Raw genomic sequence first — 25,331 nt, 5'->3', positions numbered from 1 at the left:
AAAAATTATTTCTAATTGAGAACATATGGAATTGCATTTATACCACATTCTGTAATGTCACCTTCTTGATGTTGAGAGCTTATTTTTCAAGTTGTCAATAATGTCTTTGAGGACACAAATGTGACAAGGTCAGAATGCGCATCTAGAGGGAGCTACACATCTGGTATAAATTTCCTGCCTCTATATGGGTAATTTCAATGAAAAGTGCTTTAGGGAAGAAGATGGACGAAATCATTTCCATAAGATTCATAGGTAGATAATTGTGCCTTCAAATAATAATTGCCATCTCTTCATATCAGAGGAAGGCTGGGTGAAGATATAGGTTTCTCTTTTGATGTAAGAGAAGGTTGTGGTATTTTAAACTGCTCACCTACCATCCAGAATCCAGAGATTAGCAGCCCTTGGCCTTCTGCTCTGTGCAGCCCTGTCCAGGAAACGGCACCACATCTCCTGTGTCCCCTCTCCCCTGTCATGTTTTAGCACAGGCCCTGATCACAGTGAATGAGAATCCTGTTTAGAGAAGCTGCTCATGCTGACCTTTACTGGAGCACTGCTGTTCCCAGCCACCTCAGGGAAGCATGTGGACAGCCAGATTTTGAGCCCTTGGTGGCCCAGCCATGACCCCAACGTGGATGGAAGGCTGGTTGCCTCCATAACCTGGGAGGAAGGAGGGCCCAGCAGGAGTCAGGGGCTCTGGGGCAGAATGCATGGGCTTTGAGGACACGGAAAGAGTCAGATGCTTACCCCGAACTCCTCCTTGGTGGTGCGGAAGGAATGGGTATCATGTCATTGACATCTGCCCTGCCCGGCCCTCAAAAAGGAAACTGGGGTGTCGGGGGGGGGGCCGGGCGACTTGGTGGCTCAGTCACTTAAGTGTCCCACTTTGGCTCAGGTCATGATCTCAGGATTTGTGAGTTTGAGCCCCGCGTCGGGCTCTGTGCTGACAGCTCAGAGCCTGGAGCCTGCTTTGGATTCTGTGTCTCCCTCTCTCTCTGCCCCTCTCTCAATTGTGCTCTCTCTGTCACTCAAAAATAAACATTGCATCAAAATAAAAGATAAAAACAGAAAACACCGAGAGGAATATGGGCCATTATAAGACTCACACCCACAACTACTACCATGAGTCTACCTCAGCTCCCACCTGGATTGGTGCTACCGTGAGGTAGCTGGTACGTGGGCAAATCCACAACATGTGGATTCATGCAGGGTTTCCTCACTGTTCTACCCGAGACACTGCTGACCCCTCATCCATGTCTTGCAATCACGAATCAGCCACTTCCTGGGGGCTGATAGCTGCCCTGCTGATCACCACACACCACGGTGAGTAGGAAGTGCCACGTGCTGGCGAGGATCTATTGACGAGTGAACACAACTGTCACCAGATCTGGAGGAAGGTTGTGGCCACCACCCCAGGAGGAACCAGCGGGACATGGGCAGTCAATACAATTCAAACACTTATCTTCTGCCCCATAACTGTAGATTCTACCTGTTTGTGACCATGTATACAGGGGTCACACTGTGTACATCAACATAGAATGACCGTAGATCCTCCTGGAAGCAGATAATGACAGAGATACAGAACTGTGATGGGTTTATTAGGGGAAACGAGGAAAAACAAAATAGAGGGGGACAGGAATGGTCAGGGAAAGAATTCAGTCAAATATGCATATCAGACAACTTTTCTAAATATATCACATCACCACAGCCTATTGGTCACAGTTCAGGGTCCTCTTCAAACTTCACATTCTCCTGTAAGGCAAAGAGATTTAGGCTTATTGCAATGGGATCTTGTGTTCTCCTCTATGTATTTTGTCTTCAACAATATATCTGTGGCCTTGGATGAACACTTAATTGTGTGGCTGCATCTGTGTGTCTACCTCTAAGGGATTATGACTGTCTTCAAATCTTAGGTATAGATCCCTGAATGTACACAGTATCACAGTTATCTTTTTCTTTTTCGTAAAGTAGGACCTGAATTTTAAAAGAAAAAACACAGGGGTCTTTGCCGTATTTTTTGAAACAGGGATTGCCAACCTCTCAGCCTCAGGCATTACACTCTTAGTTTCATGAAATTGGATGAACATCTGTCGATGACCTTCTGTGTGGAGATACATTCATTTCCACCCTGAGAAGGGTGAGTGTCCACTCCTCCCATACATTTTACAAATTCCTTAAGTGCTTCTCACCTCTTCATCGTACTGACCTCAGAAACCAACATTGTCCCTGTTTCTCAGATTACAAACCTGAGGCTCTGAGATGACCGCCGAGAGCTGGTGTTAGAGCTGACACAGCAGGAACACAGGCAAAGCCTCAGGAGATTGCGAGGGAAGTTTCGGAGGTGCAAACCTGCAGGCAGGGTGGTGACAGCAGACGCACGGGTGTGGTGACCAGAGTTCAGCAGGGGCGGCTCCTCCTCACCCCTGAGTTCCCCACCAAGAGTCTGACTCAGGCTGAAGGCCAAGGAAGCGGCACAGCTGATCTACAACGTGCCTTCACATTTAGTCGCACTGAGACACACAAACTTAGGCAGACAAGCGATTCCTAAGACTAAGTTTAATATCCCAAGTCTCCCAGAACATTCTTCATACATGTCCAGACCCTTCAGAAAACCAAGGGAAACAACAAACTTTATTTAGATTATGAACTAGTTGCACTTGGTAACGTTGACATTTCAGAGATGATGACTGCATTCTACATTGTGGTTGAACCCGTGCAGCAGTCCTTTGCAGACTTCACACTGTCCTCATGCTCCCTTCCTAGTTTGTGGGCCCTGCCAGAGATGGCCTCCAGGTCCATCCTAATGACCCCAAGGCCCTCCCCTCTGCACCTCCTCAAACTCTGCTTACTGTGCTCAACTTCCCTTCTATTCCTGCATGATTCAAGTTTCCCCTATTTTGCACTGGATCCTTCACTGGTACTTACACTATGGTGACCACAAGGTCTGTGTCATATAATGCATGTGCCCCCTTTCAGACGGGACACCTGAGGCACCTACACTTAGGGGTGCATCTCATCCTTCACGGAGCTCAAAACATTGTGTCTGTCAGGCACCAGTACTCCTGATACATCAGCCTTTGTGTAAAAATCCTCTTTCTTTTTGACAAGAGAGACCTACAGCTGACCTCATTACAGGGAAATGACACAGCCCATTGTACACTATGTCCTGAGAAACTTGAGATATGTGACACTGTCCTCAGGCAGGTTTGCAGTTGAATGGCCAAGCCCTCACAAGCATCCCTACATCATTCCCACCAAGTCTTTCACGAAGAAGACGAATACGCTTTATAAGTCACTCATCCAGTTCAGGTCATCTTACCAAATTTAGTACGTGGAGGAGCTGGTGGAGGAGACGGAGGTGGTCCATAGCCCGTGACTGGTGGTGAAGGGTGGTCCACGGGGGACAGCCTGCAAGGCGATCCTGGGAAAGGACCAGGCCCTCTTGCATTCATAATGGCCTGCGGAACAGAAATGAAAGCTATGTTCATAGGACAGAGCAAAGCACCAACACCAGCAAAAAGTGGCAAACCAAAGAAGCGGTGCTCATCTCCTGCCAGCTTCCCCACCACCAGGTTCCAAGAGGGCAGCATCAGCGCCAAAATCTCTACCCATACTTTGGGTTCCACTTATGCTTTGGGGGTGGGGAACGGATGCTATGGGGACAAACCAGTGTTCCCACATGTGTGCAAATGTAGAACAGCAAGCTCTTGTCCTAGAGGATTTATGGAATGAGTACCAAATTAATAAAATAGCATATTCCTGATAGGAAGGCATTTAAGTCCAGAATCACCTTCCACCCCGCATCCGCCTCCACCACAGAGGCTGCTTATTTGTATGTGAAGAACTACAGATTGAGAAGGAATGACAATCCCAGGCTCCACACATGGAATCACAGCAATCGTGGCTCAAAGCTCTGCCTCTAAGCCCCCGCCTGTGCCCGATCTGCTTCTCTCCCGACAATGACGTCTTCTCCTCTCTGCAAGTGCTATCCATGGGCACAGAGGCATGTTGGGGGATGGGGATCCTGAGGTCATGCAGAGAACCTCGAAAAGCATGTTCTTAGAGAAACATGTTACCTATACATGTTAGGTAGGCTTAGCTAATTTATTTTCATTCAGTGGTACTTCTCAGTTAAATACAGTACAACTCGCAGGGTACTTTTGTTCTCTAAAAGATGAGCTGAAATTCTAAATAACAGAATTAACACAAATACACTTTCGTTTCTGCTGTACATCTCCATGTTTCACCTGTAACAGTGACACAGGACACAAGAGAACGTGCTCATGTGAACACAAAGGACACAGTGGGGAATTACAATGCAGGTAATTACGGATTGTCTCTCTTCACCACTCATGTTACAATGTGTGCTTTCTACGACAAATATGTCACCTCTTGTAGTTCAGAATATGTATACCCAGGGCACACCTAAAGGGATTCCAGACAGCACGTTTACAAAAAAAAAAGAAAGAAAGAAAGAAAGGCTGAATGTTGACGGGTATTAAATTTACTTTGTCTAAGACCACTCTAAATGACACATACAAAAATATAAGTTGGAGTGAAGGCAGTTTGCATTTTCAAAACATAAGGATAACTGCCGATTTTCTGATCACATTAATCCCCTAGACAGAAACAGAACAGGAAGAAACAGCAAGAGCAATGATTCCACACTGAGGGGGTCCAGAAAAAATAAGGCATGCCAAAAGACTTCCAGGTGGAGGGTGGTCTCTTCCTCCCTGGGTTATTTCCAGGTATATACCAGAAAAGCCCTTGGGTGCTCAGCCCTAGGCACGATTGGTTCTAAACCTTCCACAAGGAGTTGACAGGCAGAAAGTAGAGAACCCCATAGACACTTGGGTTAAGCTTGTGCATTTGGAAAATGGGAAAAACAAGCAGACATATCATACAACACACAACACAGACACAAAGCCAGGAGAGAGCGCTGAACAGAAAAAGGAGGGTTTTGCCAAAGAGTTACAACTGAAAATGTCCACAGCATTTACCTTGTCCTTCGTGGTCCTGTTGGTAGAGTTAGTGTTGATGTTACTCACAGGAGCAACATCTGGATCTGCAAAAGGCCCTAGAAGGGATGGAGGTTTATTCTGATTTGAGTAGATTGTGCAGAGATTAAAAAAACAAAACAAAACAAAAACACAAAAACAAACAAAAAAACCCCCCACAAAACCAAAACCACTCCCCTCATTCCTCAAGCAACTGAAACTCTTTGGCCCAGTCAGATCCCAAATCACATGCACAGGGTATCCCGCATGCTTCAGGTGATCCCAAGGTAAAGGGAGAACCATTCTTTAAACTCTGATGAAGACCCATAAAAGCCCTGGTTCAGGTGTTTTCATAACCCCTCAAACAACTGTGGATGACTGGGGGCTCAACTGGATGGATGTACGTTAGGCGGAGCCTCATGCCTCCCACCGCCCAGCACATGGACTGTGTATGGCACACATCTGCTGAAGCGCTAGGCCTGCTTTTCTGCATACAGCCCCATTCCATCTCCACAAGAGACACCTGTACCAACACAAGGTGGGGGAAATGACACAAGGATGATAAGTCAATCATGAGAAACTCCTCGAGGAATGTGGTGATGATGGCAGGCATTTTCCTTGCATTGCAATGGTCTGTGGTACCACCTCTGCACCTTGTACAAGACTCAACAACGGGGCGCCTGGGTGGCTCAGTCGGTCAAGCATCCCACTCCGGCTCAGGTCATGATCTCACAGTGCGTGAGTTCAAGCCCCACATCGGGCTCTGTGTTGACAGCTCAGAGCCTGGAACCTGCTTCAGATTCTGTGTCTCCCTCTCTCTGACCCTCCCCCATTCATGCTCTGTGTCTGTCTGTCTCAAAAATAAATAAACATTAACAAATTTCTTTAAAAAAGACTCAACAACAACAAAAATTAGATGAAGGTTCTTAGCAAGCCAACTCATACTGCCCAGATCATCTTACCAAGTGGTGCAGGTGGAGGGGTTCGGGGTGGTCCCGAACCTGGTACAGGAGGTGGATGTGCCCAGGAGATCATAGGGTGGCCTCTAGGGTAGGGTGTGCAGAATCTTCCAGTTGATGGAACAGGTCGCCCCGGATCCACACTGCCCTGCAGAACAGAAGTGACAGCTATGTGCAGATGCCACACAAGAGAACCAATCCCCAAAGCAGCTGAAACCCAAAGAGGTACGGGTCAGCACCTGCCCCCTTCTCTGCCACCAGGATCCAAGAGAGTAGCATCAGTACCTGAAAACTCTGTCCCTGCCACTGGGTACCACCTACAGCTTAGGCAACTAAACGCAGGCGGTTAAACTACTGTCACCACATGCCCCTGCCCATGTCTGAGAATTTAGAACAAAATGATCCCATCTTACAGGATTAAATAAGTAATTCCAAACTAATGAAGCAGCATATTCCAGACAGGCAGACATCCATGTCCAGGATCACCTTGCATCCTTCCACTACAGTGACGGCAGAAGCTCTGTTTTTGGCTTATTCCGAACACAAAAACATTGAGTGCAAATACACAGCTCATTCTTTGCACATGAAATCACAGCTACTCTTGGGAAAAAGTTCTGCCTGCCGGCCCCACACTTGGCCCCCTCTGCTTCCCTCGCTGAGAAAGAGGTCTTCCTACTTTCTGCAAGTGCTGTCAAAGGCCAAGAAACCACTCGGGAGTTGGAGATGCCGGGAGTCTTGTAGGGGACCTGAGGAAATGTTTGCTGTGAGGAACATATTACACATCAATGAGTACTAGGCCCACAAGTGTTTACCTGAATTCATAAGGAATTCTGATTTTGTGTACACTACAAGACACAGAGTAGTACATCCTATGGGAAAAAAGAGGCAGACATTCATGAAACAGAATTAAAGCAAATGTGTTTTGACTTTGGTATACATTTCCAGGGATGTGTCATGAGCGATGGTATCAGCTCTAACACTGACTGGAGACACAAGAGAACCTGCTCATATGAATAAAACTGAAGGACCTTGTGTTCAGAATACTTTTACCTAAGATACTGCTTGAAAGGATTCCAAACAGTTCATTTACCCATGAAGACGTGAAGGTGGTGAGTTATGACAATGACTTTGTCTAAAACCATCATAAATTGTACAAGGCACACAATATAAAGATGGAGGGAAGTCTTTTCACGTTTACAATGAACAGATAGTCTTCACACATGAATAGTGTGACCAGAAAGAGGAAAATAACAACAACACTGATCCCACAGAGAGGTAGTGTGTTAGGAGTCAACAAGCGTAGAGACTTTGCTATAGAGTGCAGTGTATCTTCCTGTTGTTGTTATTTTGAACACAAGGGAAAAGTCATAAGGTGCTCAACTTCTAAGTTCCTTTGGCTACTAAACTGACCAGAAAAAAGATGACAGGCTGAAAAGACAGAAGCCTGTAGACTCTTGGGTTAAGGCTGTGCATTTGGAAAATGAGAAAAACAAGCAGACATATCATACAACACACAACACAGACACAAAGCCAGGAGAGAGCGCTGAACAGAAAAAGGAGGGTTTTGCCAAAGAGTTACAACTGAAAATGTCCACAGCATTTACCTTGTCCTTCGTGGTCCTGTTGGTAGAGTTAGTGTTGATGTTACTCACAGGAGCAACATCTGGATCTGCAAAAGGCCCTGGAAGGGATGGAGGTTTATTCTGATTTGAGTAGATTGTGCAGAGATTAAAAAAACAAAACAAAACAAAAACACAAAACCAAACAAAAAAAACCCCCACAAAACCAAAACCACTCCCCTCATTCCTCAAGCAACTGAAACTCTTTGGCCCAGTCAGATCCCAAATCACATGCACAGGGTATCCCGCATGCTTCAGGTGATCCCAAGGTAAAGGGAGAACCATTCTTTAAACTCTGATGAAGACCCATAAAAGCCCTGGTTCAGGTGTTTTCATAACTCCTCAAACAACTGTGGATGACTGGGGGCTCAACTGGATGGATGTACGTTAGGCGGAGCCTCATGCCTCCCACCGCCCAGCACATGGACTGTGTATGGCACACATCTGCTGAAGCGCTAGGCCTGCTTTTCTGCATACAGCCCCATTCCATCTCCACAAGAGACACCTGTACCAACACAAGGTGGGGGAAATGACACAAGGATGATAAGTCAATCATGAGAAACTCCTCGAGGAATGTGGTGATGATGGCAGGCATTTTCCTTGCATTGCAATGGTCTGTGGTACCACCTCTGCACCTTGTACAAGACTCAACAACGGGGCGCCTGGGTGGCTCAGTCGGTCAAGCATCCCACTCCGGCTCAGGTCATGATCTCACAGTGCGTGAGTTCAAGCCCCACATCGGGCTCTGTGTTGACAGCTCAGAGCCTGGAACCTGCTTCAGATTCTGTATCTCCCTCTCTCTGACCCTCCCCCATTCATGCTCTGTGTCTGTCTGTCTCAAAAATAAATAAACATTAACAAATTTCTTTAAAAAAGACTCAACAACAACAAAAATTAGATGAAGGTTCTTAGCAAGCCAACTCATACTGCCCAGATCATCTTACCAAGTGGTGCAGGTGGAGGGGTTCGGGGTGGTCCCGAACCTGGTACAGGAGGTGGATGTGCCCAGGAGATCATAGGGTGGCCTCTAGGGTAGGGTGTGCAGAATCTTCCAGTTGATGGAACAGGTCGCCCCGGATCCACACTGCCCTGCAGAACAGAAGTGACAGCTATGTGCAGATGCCACACAAGAGAACCAATCCCCAAAGCAGCTGAAACCCAAAGAGGTACGGGTCAGCACCTGCCCCCTTCTCTGCCACCAGGATCCAAGAGAGTAGCATCAGTACCTGAAAACTCTGTCCCTGCCACTGGGTACCACCTACAGCTTAGGCAACTAAACGCAGGCGGTTAAACTACTGTCACCACATGCCCCTGCCCATGTCTGAGAATTTAGAACAAAATGATCCCATCTTACAGGATTAAATAAGTAATTCCAAACTAATGGAGCAGCATATTCCAGACAGGCAGACATCCATGTCCAGGATCACCTTGCATCCCTCCACTACAGTGATGATAGAAGCTCTGTTTTTGGCTTATTCCGAACACAAAAACATTGAGTGCGAATACACAGCTCATTCTCTGCACATGAAATCACAGCTACTCTTGGGGAAAACTTCTGCCTGCCGGCCCCACACTTGGCCCCCTCTGCTTCCCTTGCTGAGAAAGAGGTCTTCCTACTTTCTGCAAGTGCTGTCAAAGGCCAAGAAACCACTCGGGAGTTGGGGATGCCGGGAGTCTTGTAGGGGACCTGAGGAAATGTTTGCTGTGAGGAACATATTACATATCAATGAGTACTAGGCCCACAAGTGTTTACCTGAATTCATAAGGAATTCTGATTTTGTGTACACTACAAGACACAGAGTAATACATCCTATGGGAAAAAAGAGGCAGACATTCATGAAACAGAATTAAAGCAAATGTGTTTTGACTTTGGTATACATTTCCAGGGATGTGTCATGAGCGATGGTATCAGCTCTAACACTGACTGGAGACACAAGAGAACCTGCTCATATGAATAAAACTGAAGGACCTTGTGTTCAGAATACTTTTACCTAAGATACTGCTTGAAAGGATTCCAAACAGTTCATTTACCCATGAAGACGTGAAGGTGGTGAGTTATGACAATGACTTTGTCTAAAACCATCATAAATTGTACAAGGCACACAATATAAAGATGGAGGGAAGTCTTTTCACGTTTACAATGAACAGATAGTCTTCACACATGAATAGTGTGACCAGAAAGAGGAAAATAACAACAACACTGATCCCACAGAGAGGTAGTGTGTTAGGAGTCAACAAGCGTAGAGACTTTGCTATAGAGTGCAATGTATCTTCCTGTTGTTGTTATTTTGAACACAACAAGGGAAAAGCCATAAGGTGCTCATCTTCAAAGTTCCTTTGGCTACTAAACTCACCAGAAAAAAGATGACAGGCTAAAAAGACAGAAGCCTGTAGACTCTTGGGTTAAGGCTGTGCATTTGGAAAATATAAATAGGCAGACATATCACACAACACACAAAACAGGGATAAGGCCGCAGAGCATGCTGTTCCACAAAGGAGGGTTTCCTGACAGACTTACAACTGAAAATGGCCCCAGCATTTACCTTGTCCTTCTCGGCATTGTTGGTAGACTGCTTGTTGTTGTGAGTCATGGGAGTGACACCAGCTTCGGCTAAAGGCTCTAAAAGGGATAGAGGTTTACTCTGATTTTAGTAGACTGTGCAGGATTCACACAAACACCACATTTTGTGACCTGTTAAACTCTTGCCCACTCTCAGGACCAGGAGGAGAGGCAGAGAGTAACCCACAAGCCTCAGCTGACCCCAGTGATAAGGGGGAGATCCATCGCATCATATCTTAATGAAGAAACCATAGGCTCCTGGCTCATGTTCTTCATAATTAGTCAAATAACTTTCAACCCGGCAGCTCAAAGAGAAATCAGGAAATCGTCACCAAAACAGCCCTTTCTCAATACACTTGAGGGGTAATAAGTCAGCATCTCATTTCAGATAAAAATTAAAATGAGAGCGTCAGTTGGTGGATAACATCAAAAAACCCTCCACAGAAGAGCATGGGTGTGATTCTTCTGACTCCAGGCAAATTGTTCATTCTTTCAGCTCATCTATAAGCTGCCTTCCACATGGGAGCCGGTATTATGTAACTATTTCTGAATGGAACTGAACTTGACTGATATTATATTAAGGAGTAAAGGAAAACTATGGGTGTTTAGCAGTGAAGCTGCAGAGTTGCACTGATAACATCAGAGGACGAAGCTATTTGAAGCGTGGATTCAGGAATGTAGGTCTACAGTTCACAAAAATAAAAATAAAGGAACATTAAAAATAGTCAATAAATGACCTTCTCCTCAAATAAACTAAAGTCTTCACATTGAGTCCGGGTGGGAAGAAGGATGAGGCCCCTGTCCTATCATCCTTTCCAGGCTCTTCAGACAGGGGGATGCTAGAGGAGGTGGGAGGGTCACAGTCAGAGGAGGGGCATGAGCTCCAACAGTCCCAGGGACAAGTGCCTCACTGCTTGCAGTACCAGAGAACACCCTTCTGTCACCCCTCAGACCACCTGCTGTCCTTAGTGTTTGTGGTTCTGTCCAGGACACATGATGATCACCCACAGGAAGAGGCTTTGCCGCAGAAATGAGGCTGCTGCACATCACCACGTGCCCCTTACCTCTCCTCGCAGGGTTCTGCATCTCTGGACTTCCAGGAATTGGTCTCTGCCTCCTGTATCCCTCAAGCAGCCTCTTTCCTTCCATCACATCCAGTCTTGGATACAGACAAAGAATGGACTTCTATAAGAGTTGCAATGCCACGTCCTCTGACTAGACACTAAACGGCACAGCTGTCATCCCTCAAAACACCCATAAAAACTCATGTCACGCTCCCTCCCACACCTGTGTTTCAAGCGGGCAACCTCTCGGCTCTGCTCTGCCATTTTCCTCTCCCAGATCCGAGTCTTGATCTAGGGGAGAAAAACACATCCACCTTCAGTCGTGCCAGACTGTGCACCAAAGAGAGAGAGGAGGATAAAAGAAAACACTTACCCAGGTGTCCTGAGCATTACACTCATAAACTGCGACCTGAAAAAGCAACAATGAAAAGTCCATGTTTAGGAATTCCAAGGGCCGCCACACTCAACCACATGAGGTACTAAGGGTTCACTATGTCAGGCAGAACTCACGTTACCTGGTGTCTGAAGGTGAGTTCTGCCTTCTGCAGCTGTTCTCCTGTTTGTTCAATTTGCTGTCTGTGAGATACAATTGTTTTCGTCAAATAAGGCCTAATATTAGGTAGGATTATAAATAATCTGCTCATGTTCCCATCATCCTCATATCTTCCCCCAATACAATTTATCCTTTCACATGAAACACTTTTCACACAATTATAAATGTACAGAACCAAAGCTATTGTTCCATCCTCTCCTTACTCATCATTCCAACCCCGTAGGGTTCAGAGGTCATAGAATTCTTTTCCATTTTCAATCTTGCCCTAATTCATCATGTGACAAGTGACTTCCATCATAAAGCCAACATAAAGCTCTATTCTCCTTTAACTTGTGTACTCACCAGGTTTCCTAGGGTTGCAAGACCAGGACCATCAGGTGGTACTACCTTCTTGATGGATAGGATTTCATCCTATGACACACTGCTTTCCTATAGATTATGACAACTGACACCACCCCTCAGGAACACTGACATGAATGAAGTTTCTACATGGGCAGGTCAATGCTGGAGACCCAGAAATGTTTAGTAACTTAATTGTTTTATTCTTTCTAATACTTATCTCTTCCTACCTATTAATTCTCTACGGATATGTCCTCTGAATTTGTGTTTATATTATTATATTCATGGAGTCTACCCATTGTACAAAGGTTAGAACTAAGAAATGAACAGGGGTTTCATGAGCCACCGCTAATTAGCATCTGAACTCACTTGCACTTGTGTATGTCCCTTGTAGCTATTTTCAGATCTTCCTCTGCAGTTGCCATCTGATTCTTCATTGCCACTAGTTCACAGTTTGTCATATCCAGATTCCTAAGATGGGAAAGATATATACATAGTCCAGTAGCCAAGGTCCAGAAATTCTGCCTTTTTCCTTCTCAGCTCTCTTAAAGCCTAGATTCCAATATCCCTATCCCCTCCCCCAACAATGCACAGACTGACAACACAGTCAGAGAAATGAAGACCCCATTTAATGTTAAAGAAAATTCAACCTCCGTCTGCTGTCAAGTCGCCTACAATCAGAGCCGCCTTTCTAGTTCTCTGCTTCTACTCCTTCATCGTCAAGTCATCAAATAACATTGCACCTTGTGCCTTCCCAGAGTTGGTCTTTTGTTTGAGGTGGAGAAGGCCTATTTCAGATCAGTGTGAAAACCTGTGCCTGACCAACTGTACCCATTAGGATGAGGCAGGGGATCATCATTGCCTTACACCTCCACAGGGCAGTGCACTGAATCTCAGTCCAAAAGTTGTACCCTGACACAGACACTGAGTATGAAAGACAGCCTTCCAGGATATGGCTTCACCAGCATTGCAAATCACTCCCACACATCACTAAGGTTCAGGAGTGCAACCCCTGCCCCCTCTTTCAAAGATCCTGGTGGAGGGAAAGGCCAATCTTTGAGTGGCAATATATGCTGAAATATAACATGATGTGAACTGTCCCACAGTCAGGCTGTTATCTTCAGGAAACAATTTCAGATGGAAAACTATCAACTTCATGGAGTCAGTCTACTTTAACAAGACTCACTTCATTGACAGTGAAGGCAGCAAAGGGAAATGCTTAGAAAGGCTGGTTTGCTGTGTTGCCCTCAGACTACTTTGTTCATGGTGTTGCTTTAAAGGGTTTCAACTTGGCACTGGATGTAGCCAAGAATCACATGCAAAACTGAAAGACTGTTAGTAGTGGACACAAAAGCACTAGACAGAGAAAGGTACATGCATTTCCTTCTGGCCTCTCAGGTAGTCCTTCAGCAAATGTTTTCTGGGGTGGCTGTAATGTAGAGGCTCTGTTGTAAGGGGGTGAAGATAGAAAGGTGGTCAGGGTGCTCCACCTGCTCCCACAAAGAGCTTACACATTAACAAAAGCAAGATGCCAGTGAGACAGAGCAGGCTCCACCCCGGGTGTGGAAAGGACTAACAGAACCTGAGTCTCCAGGGAAGACAAGGAAGCATTTCCTTTTCAATGTGAATAAAGGGCTCTAAAGGCCCTCCTCCTGAGAACAAAAGGAAATATGGACAAAAGAAGAAACATGTGCCTGGTGCACCAAATTTCTAATGAACCCATGAAGACACACTTCGTACGAGTCTCACTTGCAGACTGGATGAAGAGATGCAGTCCTGATGGCATCCCAACCCACAGTCTAGAAAGAAACTCCCATGGTTTCTGCAGCAAGATAATTCAATGTTTTCCCTAAATATTTTTGACCCAAGTCTGGTGCTGAACAAAGATGACCTAATTGCCGGCTGATAAGACAATGTGATGGGATTGAAACCTATAGGACAATGTTATGGATCCAGAGGGGATCCTGTTATCAGTGTGCTTAATGCCAGTATCTTCCCTCTTCTACCCCAAGTACATGACACAAGAATGTGTGACAAGCACTAAGGACAGAAAGGAAAATGCAGGTTATAGGAAGCAAGGTAGGAAGGGCAGGCACAATTCTCCTGAATGCATTTGGCAAAAATACTCTGGATCCAATTCTAGAAGAAATATATTTATCTATAGCGGCCACCACATTCATTCATACAACAGTACTCGGGACAATTATCACATGAACGTCTTACTTTGCTGTAGCCATTTTTCTTTCTTCATAGAATTTATCAAGGACGTCGGCTCTCTCCTTCAGCCTTTTGTCTTTTTCTTCCCTGATTGGTTTAAGAGAACTCAAAGCATTATAAATGTCTTCCAGGGCCTTCTTCCTTTCTGTAAAAAAAAAAAAAATGGATTATTTTGTGCATGTGCATATGACCTGAGACTTGGTTTGGGGGTGACAGGAAAAGGGCAACTAGTGTGAAGGCAAGAAGGCATTCTTTCCCTTCCCAATGCAAAGTCATTGCCACCATATGGGGATTTCTCCCCAACAGACAACATACCTTCCAGTTCACATTTATTGGACCTCAAGGCTCTCCGTTCTGGATCCTCAAATTGACCGTTTGCATCTTCTGACTTTAGGACAGATATGAGAAAATACATTCAAGAAATAATGATCGCACAACAATGTGAGTGCAACAGGACTGTGCATGGCAACAAAAAAAGATCCTGAGGCATAAATATAACAAGGAGAAGGCAAAAAACATGGAAAATAGTTCAAGTCAAAGGGATCACAAATGGCTTTCTTAGGAGAATATTCCTCTATTCACACTGAACATTGTTGAGCATTAAGAGAAGAAGGCAGTATACAATTTTCTATTGCCCTTCATCTCTCAACTATCTTGGGGGATTTTCTCCATATCTTGGAGGGCAGGTCTGAATGATGTGGTAAAGACCTAGTTGTGAAAATAAAACATACTTCCTAGTCCTTGAAATAGCAAACTCCTCATGGTGGTCCTAGTGAAATTCCAGCTGTGCAGATGGAGGTTTGTCTCCCAGAGGCCCACTCTCTACTATGGTAAACAGCAAGCGAATATGCTATGCTCACCTCACCCAATGAACAAAATGCCTCCAAAGTCAAATTACACTAAAAGCAGCCAACTCTTAGCACTTCCTGATTCTTGACATTCCTCTCTCTCTCTCTTTCTGATTGCAAGGTAACATGTGCACTTTGAAGGGTGTCATTTAAAATTTTATCGAAGTGCTCAACTTTTCTGATGTTGTCCTTCAACAAAACATGTTGAATGAGTCATAACAATTTATTAATTTTACTTGTGTTTTTAGAACGCAATCCAGGCCAAGAAAGGATTCTTACTTTCAACTTAAGAGCTTCAGCAGAGTGAATGTTACTTTCTCTCTTAGCTTCTTGAAGATGTATCTTTAATTCATTGATGTAGATACAAAACATATGAAAAAGGAATCAGAATTCAAAAATAGCAATGTGGTAGATAAGCCTATGTCTAATGTGTGACTCCTTTCACAAATAAAAAGGTAGTTTTTTATTACATTTGTGAAGCTTGTCTTGAATGGGAAGTATTTATAGAACACATGAAATAGGTCACTAGGATGAACTACAAGAGGTAAAACTAATCAAAATGAAGTCACAAGAAATATTTGAAAGGGCAATGCTACCTTCTCTTCCCACATGGATATTGCTTCAGCCAGCTCTGGGTTTTCTTTCTCCAACGTGTTGATCTTTGCAGTTTTTTGCTGTAAATTAACTAAAAGGAGATAAACCAAGTTTTAAGGTTGTTACCAAACCAGTGACATCGAATAATCCCACTGTATTAGCAGCACAGACACATGATCTGACACATGGGTGTAACTAACTTTTTAGCTTTCTCATTGTGCCTGAAGAAAGCAAGTTTCAGCAGCATTTTAAACCCAAGAAACCTCATTTCACTGACATTCCTATACGTGTAAGCTCTAGAACACTGACTCCTCTAACAGACACAAAGTGCAAACTCCTCTTATATTGGCCCAATGTGAGAGCTCTCATGCCCTGAGGTCACTCTTCTCATCACCACCACCGCTGCATTTACAGTTATCAACACCAACCAGTCTTTGAGGGCTTGTTAAGTGTCAGGTAGCCACCTTGCCTCTCAACAGACAGCACCACAGAATCACCACAGTCCATGGGGTCCGTGCAGAATAGATTACCCGCCATTTGCATCAAGTTCACTTTTCCCCTGGCATGAATGGCTCCCTCCACCTCACACTCAAAACCTTGGTTTAACCCTCTCCTGTGACACACACCCTGCCTGGCAATACCTGGCTTCTTCTCTATGCTTAGGCTTCTTGACAGACTCAAAGAGGGTTTTCTCATCTTCACATTTCACCAAAAGCCAGGTCATGGCAAAGTACTCACTCCACACCTCAGGCTCATAACATCACTTCTTTCCTAATCATTTCTATGCAAAATCACACTCATTCTGTTCTCCTTCCTCCTGTGATGTTTTCCTCCCCTGGTCTCTTGTCTTAAGACAGGCAAATCCCTCCACATTGTCACTTAGCCTCTAACAGGGAAGAGAAAGGATTTCAAGAGTTAACAAGTCAATTAGACATGAGAAGTCACCATATTTATCCCTAGTTAAAAAATTAAAACCCACACTAAACATGAGTAATGAAAAAAAATTACAAAGAATACTAAAACGCAAAATCTTACCTTGATATACTGGAGGCTCTGTCTGAGAGAGGAAGAAACAAAATTAAGTTTGAGGTCAAAACATGTTAATAGTAAAAACTTTTTCTTCCTGATAAAATACTGAAATGTCATCCAATGAAATTACAATGATCATTTTGTTCAGCATAATGAATTCATAACATTAATATTAGAAAAAAGTAGAATTTCATACTTAGTTCATGATTCTTTATAAACCATTTCTGATAAAAGCATAAAGATTCACAGCTTATTTTGACCAAAAGATAGATTTACATTATATTAAATAAATATCAAAATATTCAATTCTGTCAGTGATTAATGCAGACACTTTTAAAAATACATAAATAAAATATTTGTCTGATTTTTTTTCTCTTGTAGTCAAACCCAATATCCACACTGAAGTCCAGAACTCAGGATCATTTGAAATGCCAAAAAAAGAAAAAAAGAGAGAGACAGAAAGGGAGGGAGGAAGAAAGAGACAGACAGAGAGAGAGATATAGAGACAGAGAGAGATGGAGGGCGACGGGAGGGGGGGCAAGAAGGAAAGGAAAGGGATGGGAAGGAGGAAGGAAGCGGCGAGGAAAGAAAAGGAAAACCTTTGTACTAAGATATGCTTCATTCATTCTCTAGAAAGCTTTCTGAAATGTTACACAGGGTTGGCTGCTTTCTGAATCAATAAACAATTACAACATGTCAGGTGCTATGATTTTCCTAGATCACTAAAAACAGAGGGTCTTCCAAAAACACATCATCAAATGAGAAAGAGAGTGGAACATGGTTAGAGAAAAAGCACAGGCACCAAAAGAAATGATGGCTAACATTTCAAAAACAAAGCAAAAAAGGGCTCCCGTTGAGAAGGTATAAGAAAAGCAAGAGGAACTTAATTCCTGTAAAGGCACTGGTCTAAGGCAAGGGTTAACAGTTTCCATACTGGAAACTGCTGGAAAAGTGAACAAAAGAGAGAACAGCTATTAAGGAGTAATGGTTGTCTGGGCAAAAGTAGAAATAACAATTTAAAGCCTGACTGCACTAGTATTTCTATTTTCTAGGAGCACTAAGAGCACGTCAACCATGGAAAAAGACATCCTGTGATTGTCTTGTGTCCACTGAAAAGTAACAACCATAAGATAATGACTGTGGGACTCAAGGATGCTTCCCCACTCCCAGCCCCTCACCCTTTGGAAAAGTGCGTTTATAAGCCTGGCACACCACCCTTTTGGGGGAGCGATATTCCTCTTTCTTGCTGGCTCCACTGTATACAACCTATCTCTTATAAACTCCACCTGCTTTGTTTCCCTTTCGATCAGTGTTCATTACTAAGACACTGAGACTGGAGAACCTGGTCTTGGTGGTCCAGTAACACCCACACCCAAGTCATCCCCTGATGAATTATAGCTCAATAAAATCTAGTCAAGACTCTACTTTCACAAAAGGTAAAGACACATTTTCTTGATCCATAGGACATATATCCCTATTTGAAAGTTTTAAATGATGATGTGATGCTGAAGCGAGCCCCAACATCTTGCCAGGATATTGGAATATCATCATGGTATCAAAAAGTGAGTCATAAAAATGTTGTTATAGGAAAGTGTATCTACGGAGGGCAAACAGAAAACCACGGATAGTCCTTTAATGTCACATGTTTCCTTTCCTAAGCAGGGGAAATGGAAACAGAGATGGCCTTACAAATACATAATATGCATATTTTCTTTTTGAAGGTTAAGATTTCTAAATTGAAAGGCAAAGAGGAAAAACAGCCACTGATAAATAAACTCATGCTGTTCTGTTCTTGCTTAGAAGGCCTGCCCTCCAGAGAAACTATTTCTCCAAAGCCTCATGGGGTTTTCCTGAAGATAAGCAATACAGATGAAGGGAAATACTCAACTACAGTGCTCTTCCTCCTTCCTGTCTCATAGGGGAGTAAACTCAGCCTAAAACCTAGGTAAAGACAAAACTTTACACTAAAGGCCTATTCACCTGTTTTTTTAACAAGGACGTGACCCCAAGCTTCCCAAAAAACTTAACAAGGTACCCTAAAAGGAAAAACCACATATTTTGAACACAGAATGCAAGCATCTCTATGGCAGAGATGGTGGGATAATCAGGCTGGGAATGTAAAACTGCTCTGATTATTAGGATAATTACTCTAATGGAAGAAGTAGTCAGTATGCCAGAAGAGGTGGTGAATGTGAGCACAGAAACGATAACTCTAGGATCCAAAAGGACTTCTAGAAATCCAAAACATCATAACAGAAATAAGGAATGCCTTCGCTGGATTTATTAACACACACAACACAGCTGAGGAAAGACTCAACAAGCAGAAGGAAATGTCAAGTAGAAACATCAAAAACAGAAACACAAAGAAAACAATTAAAAATACAACGGAGAAAATCCAAGACCAGTGTGACAATGACAAAAGGTGTAACATACACAAAATGGGAATACCTATTTATACGTTTGAAGTGAAAATGACTGAGAATTTTCCAAAATTAATGATAGTCATAAACCACAGATTCAGGAAACTCAAAGAATTTCAAGCAGGATAAATACCTCCCTCCAAAAAAACCAAACCAAACCAAAAACAAAACAAAACAAAAAAACACAAAAAACACAAGACTATCCCTAGACATATACTATTCAATCAAGAGAAACTTGAAAACAAACAATTTTGGAAGAAGCTAAGGGGTAGTGTTGGGGGCTGGAGTTGCAGGGAGATGGAAGAAATACCACCTTACCCAAGAGGAACCAGGACAAAAAATACTCAGAATTCAGAAACCATGCAATCAAGAAGAATGAAATGTTTATACTGTTAAAAGAAAAGAACCCATCCACCTAGAATTCTGTGAACAATTAAATTGTCCTTCAAAACATGTACAAAGTAAGGGAAATTATTGGAGATACTGAGGTCAATAATAAAGGCTTAGTTCTCCAGGAAAACATAATCCTTAATGTACATGCATTAACAACAGAGTGTCAAAATACATGAGGCAAAAACTGATATAACTGCTAGGAGAAACAGACATATACATTATTATACCTGAAAGAATTCAATACGCTCTATCAGTCATTGACAGATTGAGCATAAAGATATTCAAATTTAAGAACACAGGTGGACTGAACTGCATCACCAGTCACCTAGATCCATTACAATCTGTAGAACACTTTCCGCAATAGAAAAATACACATTCTTCTCAAGCTCATATAGAACATTCACTGACACAGACCACATTCGGGGTCATAAAATACACCTTAACTTGAAGTCAACAAAATCATAGAAAATACGTTCTCAGAACACACATGTAAACTAGACATCAATAATAGAAAGACAGCTGAAAAACTACAAAATATATTAGAGATATTCTAATAGAAGATAGACAATAGAGATAGAATAGAGAAATTCTGAAAGAAGAGGGTCAAAGAGACATTTTACAGAATTTTAAAAATATTTCCATCTAAATGATAATGAATGTTGGAATTACTACCATTTGTGGGATGCAATGAATGCCGTGCTTAAAGGGAAATTTGAAGTACTGAATGCATAAAAAAGGTCTAGTAAAAAATTTGTTCTTACCAAAAAACTTCTGCTTACTTATGCTTAAAAGCCTATCTGTAAGTTATTGTAGTATACTCACAGCAAGGACAACGCTCCAGAGGTAAATAAGACATGCACAAATTGCAACGGTGGCAGTAATAACGGCAAGCTTCCACAGAGTTCCGAAGACACGAGAGCCACGAGGGAAATGGTCAGCCAAAATAGGGACAAGCTGAAATAATATTTGAGATAATGAGGAATAGCAAAGACATTTATAATATCTGTCACAAAGAATCATTTTTATAAACCTTCAACCAGCCTCCAGGAGGTTATAAGCACACCTCTCAAATGCCTCCTCCTGAAGGAGAGGGAGGACAGAATGCTTACAAAGGAGCAGGGGCAAACCTGTAGGAGTGATGATTGTGTTTACGATCTTACTGTGGTGTTGGCTTCATTGTTCCTTACCCTTTTAGTAGACAAGAAGTAAATGACTTCTGTTGTACATTCATGAAGTACCTGGATAAAATCCTTTGGAACATTTCCAAAAATACACCAAAATTTACGGAAGGATGGGAGAAAGTAACAATAAAAATGTACTAGCGATTCAAATGAGATTGTTATAGAGACAGATGTTTACAGATATGGATATAACTGAGAGATGTGCAGCTGCTCTTATAATAATATGGGTTTATTCCAGCAAAAATAAATTCTACATTATTGTTTAGTTTCTAAAAACACTGAGGTTTTCTTTTTTCTAATGTTGATTTATTTTTGAAAGTAGAGAGAGCGGGGAGGAATGAGAGAGAGGGAGACAGAGAATCCAAAGCAGGCTCCACACTGTTAGCACACAGCCTGATGCTGGGCTCAAACTCACAAACCTGAGCCAAAATCAAGAGTCAGATGTTTAACTGACTGAACCACCCAGGCTCCCCATAAGGTTTTACGTTCAAGGCTTACTTTGAATCTGAATCACAGCCCAAATTGTCAGATTTCTGAATTAAATAAAGATTTGCATAATCAGGTGATCTTGTGTATTTTGATGAAATCTATGAGGTTTTAAGTTACGTGAACACACATCTCCAAATAGCCAATACAATAAATTCAAGTTCCTATTTCATAGTGTTGGACCTAAATCAATCAATAACAACTATGGAAATTACTTTCCAAATAACACAAAAGTCCTGGATGTGGTCACCAAAACAACAGAACACATATCATTTTACTAAAATTAGACTTACCAGTCTTTTAGGAGAAAATACACTCACAATGCAATTCATACTAATTCACATACCAAACTTTAATTTGTGCCAATAAACCTCTCTAGAAAGTAGTCTCCAAAATGTGTACCATTTATATCTTCAGCTCTCAGAACTGAGGTCACTAAATTGGGTCCTGGTGGGAAATGTACACTGTCTTTGAGTGGCCACTGTCTGCAAGAGAGCAGGGGCTGTCAGCACAGTGATCATGGGGATCAAATGCGGCAAAGACAGAGGCCATCTTGACATGAATGGCAAACATCCTAAGTCCTGGGCACTCTTGATACCTCTGCCAGCTATCTGTATGCTGATATCATTAGTTACTGTTAACTAGATTAGATCCAAGGGAGCCAGTAACACTTGGTTCCCACAGACAATGGTCATGACCAGGTGGAGGTAGGAAATGCAAGACAAGTTAGTTTGTGCAAGAATTCAGAGATGAGGGAGGGAGAGAGAGCTGAACTGATCTATGAGACGCAGCCTAGGTAGAAGGGGGAAATTGCAATAAACAGAACCAAGAAATATCCTGCTTGGTAGACTCAAAAGAAACAGAATAGATTCTGTTGTGCCTGGAGGTATTCATGTGGGAGGATTCTGCCTCAATTTAGATTGTTCCTGACTTGGGACTTTGCAGATCCCTCTCTAAGAATCTGGTGCATGCCAATCTCAAGAAATCTACTTTTCTCTATGGGTGTCCCCTGTGTCTCTGTCTCAGGCTCCTGGGAGTACAGGTTTTGCTTTTTAATGATAGAATGAAACATTCACACTGGCAACCAGGTATGTCTTTATAGTTGGACAATCCTATGGACATTCAAGACCCTTTTTACTTTGGGTAAATCAACACTCCGCACATAGTTGGCTAAAGAAAGGACAAGAATGCATTCACTTCTTGATCACATCACTCCTAGTGATTTTCTTATTATAAATGTCCAAGCAGGCTGAGGCCACTTCATGTATGCTGAGCTTGTCATCTAGCTGGTTGGACACAGAGTCCTTGGGGGCAGCCTCTAAGACCAGAGGGAGAGGGCTGATGCACAAGTTCCTAAAAGCGAACAAACCAGGAAGCACAGAGCACAAACGACATTTCACTTTCCAACACCAACACTTTGGACACCACGGTTCCCAGGGCTACCAAACTTCACAAATATGAACAACGTGCTGATAGGAAAACTACGTATAAGAGGGACTCTAAACTTACAAAGCTTGAAGAAGAATCTTGACAGGCCTTCCAGGAGCCATCTAATAGTATGAAATACTAATACTATTAAATGGCTCTTATTAAATAAGAGTTTCTGACATTTTTAAAAATGATTTTAAGGAAGTATCATTCAAACATCATACAAGCCCCTTATTTAAGACAAAGATCTCAGTGGCTTTTAGTATCCTCCTATGTCCTTCTTTCTTGACATTATGAAGCTCAGGTTTCCATCCTGTCAACACTACTCTTTTTGGACCAAGTGGCCCAGACAGGATCCACAACTTCATGTGGACAGATGTGGCCAGAACCCCTACATGCTGGTCGAGAAACCTTGCCCTGAGTTAATGGGTTTTCAAAAAGAACTGAGTTCTCATCAAAGACTCCATGAAAAAGCTGTTTTTTAACCACAGTCTGAAAAAGATAAATAAATACAAAAGGAAGAAATCACTGATGTCGGATGTGTACTCACATTTGTGTCGGGGTAACCGAGATACCCGAGTAAGAGGATATAGAAAAGTAGCTTCTGAACATTCATGTTCTGGTCTTTTCAGGGGGGGCCTGGGCACCAGAGAGGAGGTGCAGATGGGGGTGAGGAGGTGGTGGGGGTGGGACGGGAAGGGACGGGGTGGGAAAGGGGGTGGGGGGGGGCGGAGTTTAAAAAGGGATGGGATTGGGGAGGGCGTGTGGCAGGAGAAGAAGGGGGTCAGGGAGAGTACCCGGATCAGATCAAGTACAAGAAGGGAAGGAGGAGGGTTCAGACAAGTTAGTAGCTCAGCAGGTCAGTAAATCACTAGATGAGTAGGCCACAAGTAGCCAGTTAAGTAGACTGTCAGTAGCAAGTGGAGCAGACGAAGATCTCTCTTCATCCAAGTCTTCACCTGTTTGAGCAATGCCGTAGCAGTTCAGACGCTTTATGCTCTCTCTCCACCAATCAGCTGCCTTCGCCCCTGATAGCTCACAAAGGACACCCCGCGTGACCGTGGCTTTTCAAAAGCCCCTTCCCATTATGTACATATCTGGGGACATGTGTGTCCCTTGGGAGTGTCTATGTATGTCTGGGTTTTGTACGTGTATATATTAATTATGCGTGTGAATTTGCTGCCCCTTTGGGTCTTATTTTGTGTGTGTGTGTGTGTGTGTGTGTGTGTGTGTGTGTGTGTGTTCTCCTCGTGGTGTCACTGGCCGTGTCTGCAGTGTGGGTCTGTGTGTGAATCTGTCCATAAGCCTCATACCTGTGTTCCCAGGTGAGGCTGGATGTGATTCTGTGCTTGTGGTGTCTGTTTATTTCTCTGTGAGTATGGGTGTCTGTGAACCTCAGAAATGAGCTGCCACAAAGGGACTCCCCAAAGGTGACCCCCAGCGATGGGTGAATATGAGACAATCTAGCTCTTCATTAGATTCTGTTGGGAAAACTATATATCTACATGCAAAAGAATGAAAGTGAACCCTTCCCTTACATGATACACAAAAATCTACTTAAAATGGCTTAAAGACTTAAATGTAACACCTGAAACCATCATACTTCTAGAAAAAATCAAAGAGGAAAGCTCCTTGACTATGCTCTAGGCAATGAGATTTTGGGATTGGCCCCAAAAGCATACGAAGTAAAAGTAAAAATAAACAATTGGGCCCACATCAAACTAAAAAGCACAGGGAAGGAAAGGGAAGGAAACCATCAACAAAATGGAAAAGCAACCTACAGAATTGGAGAATACATTTGCAGACCATCTCCAAGAAAGAGTTAATATACAAAACAAATAAGGAGTTCATATGAATAGTTAACCTTCAAAATAAAACTACCAGTTATGTTACCAGGAAAAAGAAAATGGCTTATTTCGGAAGAGCAGAGAACTGCCACTTGGGAGAAGGAAGCTATAGCAAGTCTGGAGAACAAAGGAGAGGAACACTTTTATAGAGGAAAGGAAGAAATTGGGAGGGCTATGATAAAGTAAAAGTCCATTGGAGTAAACTGGGAGATCCAAGTATAGTGGCTTTTCATTGCTTCAGTTGTGACCGTCATCAGCTGTGCCATCATGAGGGAAGAAGAAAGACCTTTCTTTCTCTTGCTGAGATAGTATAGCATAGCTGAAGAGGTATCAGCTTACAAGATATGTCTCCTTCCAGTGGGTCTGCAGGAAATGACACGTGGTAGAGCCTGTGAGCTTCCCCCTTCTGGCCCCCTGACTCCCTTTTCTTTAAGGTTTTATTTTCTTTCCAGGTCATCAGCATACAGTGTTGCATTCGTTTCAGGTATACAATAGAGTAATTCAACACTTCCATTTTAAATAAAGTTTCCTCTTACAATTTTCCCAAAGTCAACAGCAAAGAAACCGTATAACAGGGTGAAAAAGTGGGCAAGGACCCAAATAGACTTTTTCCAAAGAAGACATACAAAAGGCTAACCGGTATAAGAAAAGATGCTCAACATCACTAATTGTCAGGGAAATGCAAACCAAAACCACAATGAGCTATTACCTCACACCTGTTGGTTAGGATGGCTATTCTCCAAAAGTCAAAAGATAACGACCGTGGGCAAGGATGTGGACAAAAAGTGAACCCTTAAGCA

The 25,331-nt window shown here is 43.0% G+C and overlaps 1 protein-coding gene and 1 pseudogene across 2 annotated transcripts; one reads left to right on the top strand and one right to left on the bottom strand.

The window, feature by feature from the left end:
- The window catches only part of LOC131511033 (protein shisa-9-like), a 161,795-nt pseudogene that overhangs the window by 129,246 nt on the left and 7,218 nt on the right, over positions 1–25,331 (top strand).
- LOC131511032 (transport and Golgi organization protein 1 homolog) lies at positions 1,575–23,734 on the bottom strand. 2 transcript variants are annotated; one of them, XM_058728829.1, is made up of 18 exons: positions 23,235–23,726; positions 20,412–20,543; positions 16,783–16,804; positions 15,750–15,838; positions 15,433–15,495; positions 14,621–14,693; positions 14,312–14,450; positions 12,458–12,559; positions 11,712–11,772; positions 11,570–11,605; positions 11,420–11,487; positions 11,197–11,291; positions 10,116–10,192; positions 5,957–6,101; positions 4,998–5,074; positions 3,317–3,455; positions 2,244–2,346; positions 1,575–1,749 (listed from the first exon to the last, which is right to left on the bottom strand). In XM_058728829.1, the coding sequence occupies exons 1-18, from the start codon at positions 23,298–23,300 to the stop codon at positions 1,740–1,742; spliced, it is 1,497 nt and encodes a 498-aa protein (XP_058584812.1). In that variant the 5' UTR covers positions 23,301–23,726; the 3' UTR covers positions 1,575–1,739. The 2 variants fall into 2 exon arrangements, with proteins under 2 accessions (XP_058584812.1, XP_058584813.1); XM_058728830.1 differs by lacking the exons at positions 1,575–1,749; positions 2,244–2,346; positions 3,317–3,455; positions 4,998–5,074; positions 5,957–6,101 and adding exons at positions 6,108–7,634; positions 8,517–8,661 and having other exon boundaries at positions 23,235–23,734.

The sequence above is a fragment of the Neofelis nebulosa genome, chromosome 4 (genome assembly GCF_028018385.1).
Source record: "Neofelis nebulosa isolate mNeoNeb1 chromosome 4, mNeoNeb1.pri, whole genome shotgun sequence".
Classification (NCBI taxonomy): domain Eukaryota; kingdom Metazoa; phylum Chordata; class Mammalia; order Carnivora; family Felidae; genus Neofelis; species Neofelis nebulosa.
The sequence above is the reverse complement of the archived record's forward strand: the minus strand, read 5'-3'. Positions and strand labels throughout refer to the sequence as shown.

Excerpts from the sequence above, each read along its gene's own strand:
- LOC131511032 (XM_058728829.1), bottom strand. The coding sequence starts at position 23,300 with ATGAATGTTCAGAAGCTACTTTTCTATATCCTCTTACTCGGGTATCTC. Across the intron at positions 6,102-10,115 it reads ACAATGCCGAGAAGGACAAG|GGCAGTGTGGATCCGGGGCG; the intron begins GTAAATGCTGGG and ends TCTGTTCTGCAG. Across the intron at positions 5,075-5,956 it reads CCCTCCACCTGCACCACTTG|GGCCTTTTGCAGATCCAGAT; the intron begins GTAAGATGATCT and ends CATCCCTTCTAG.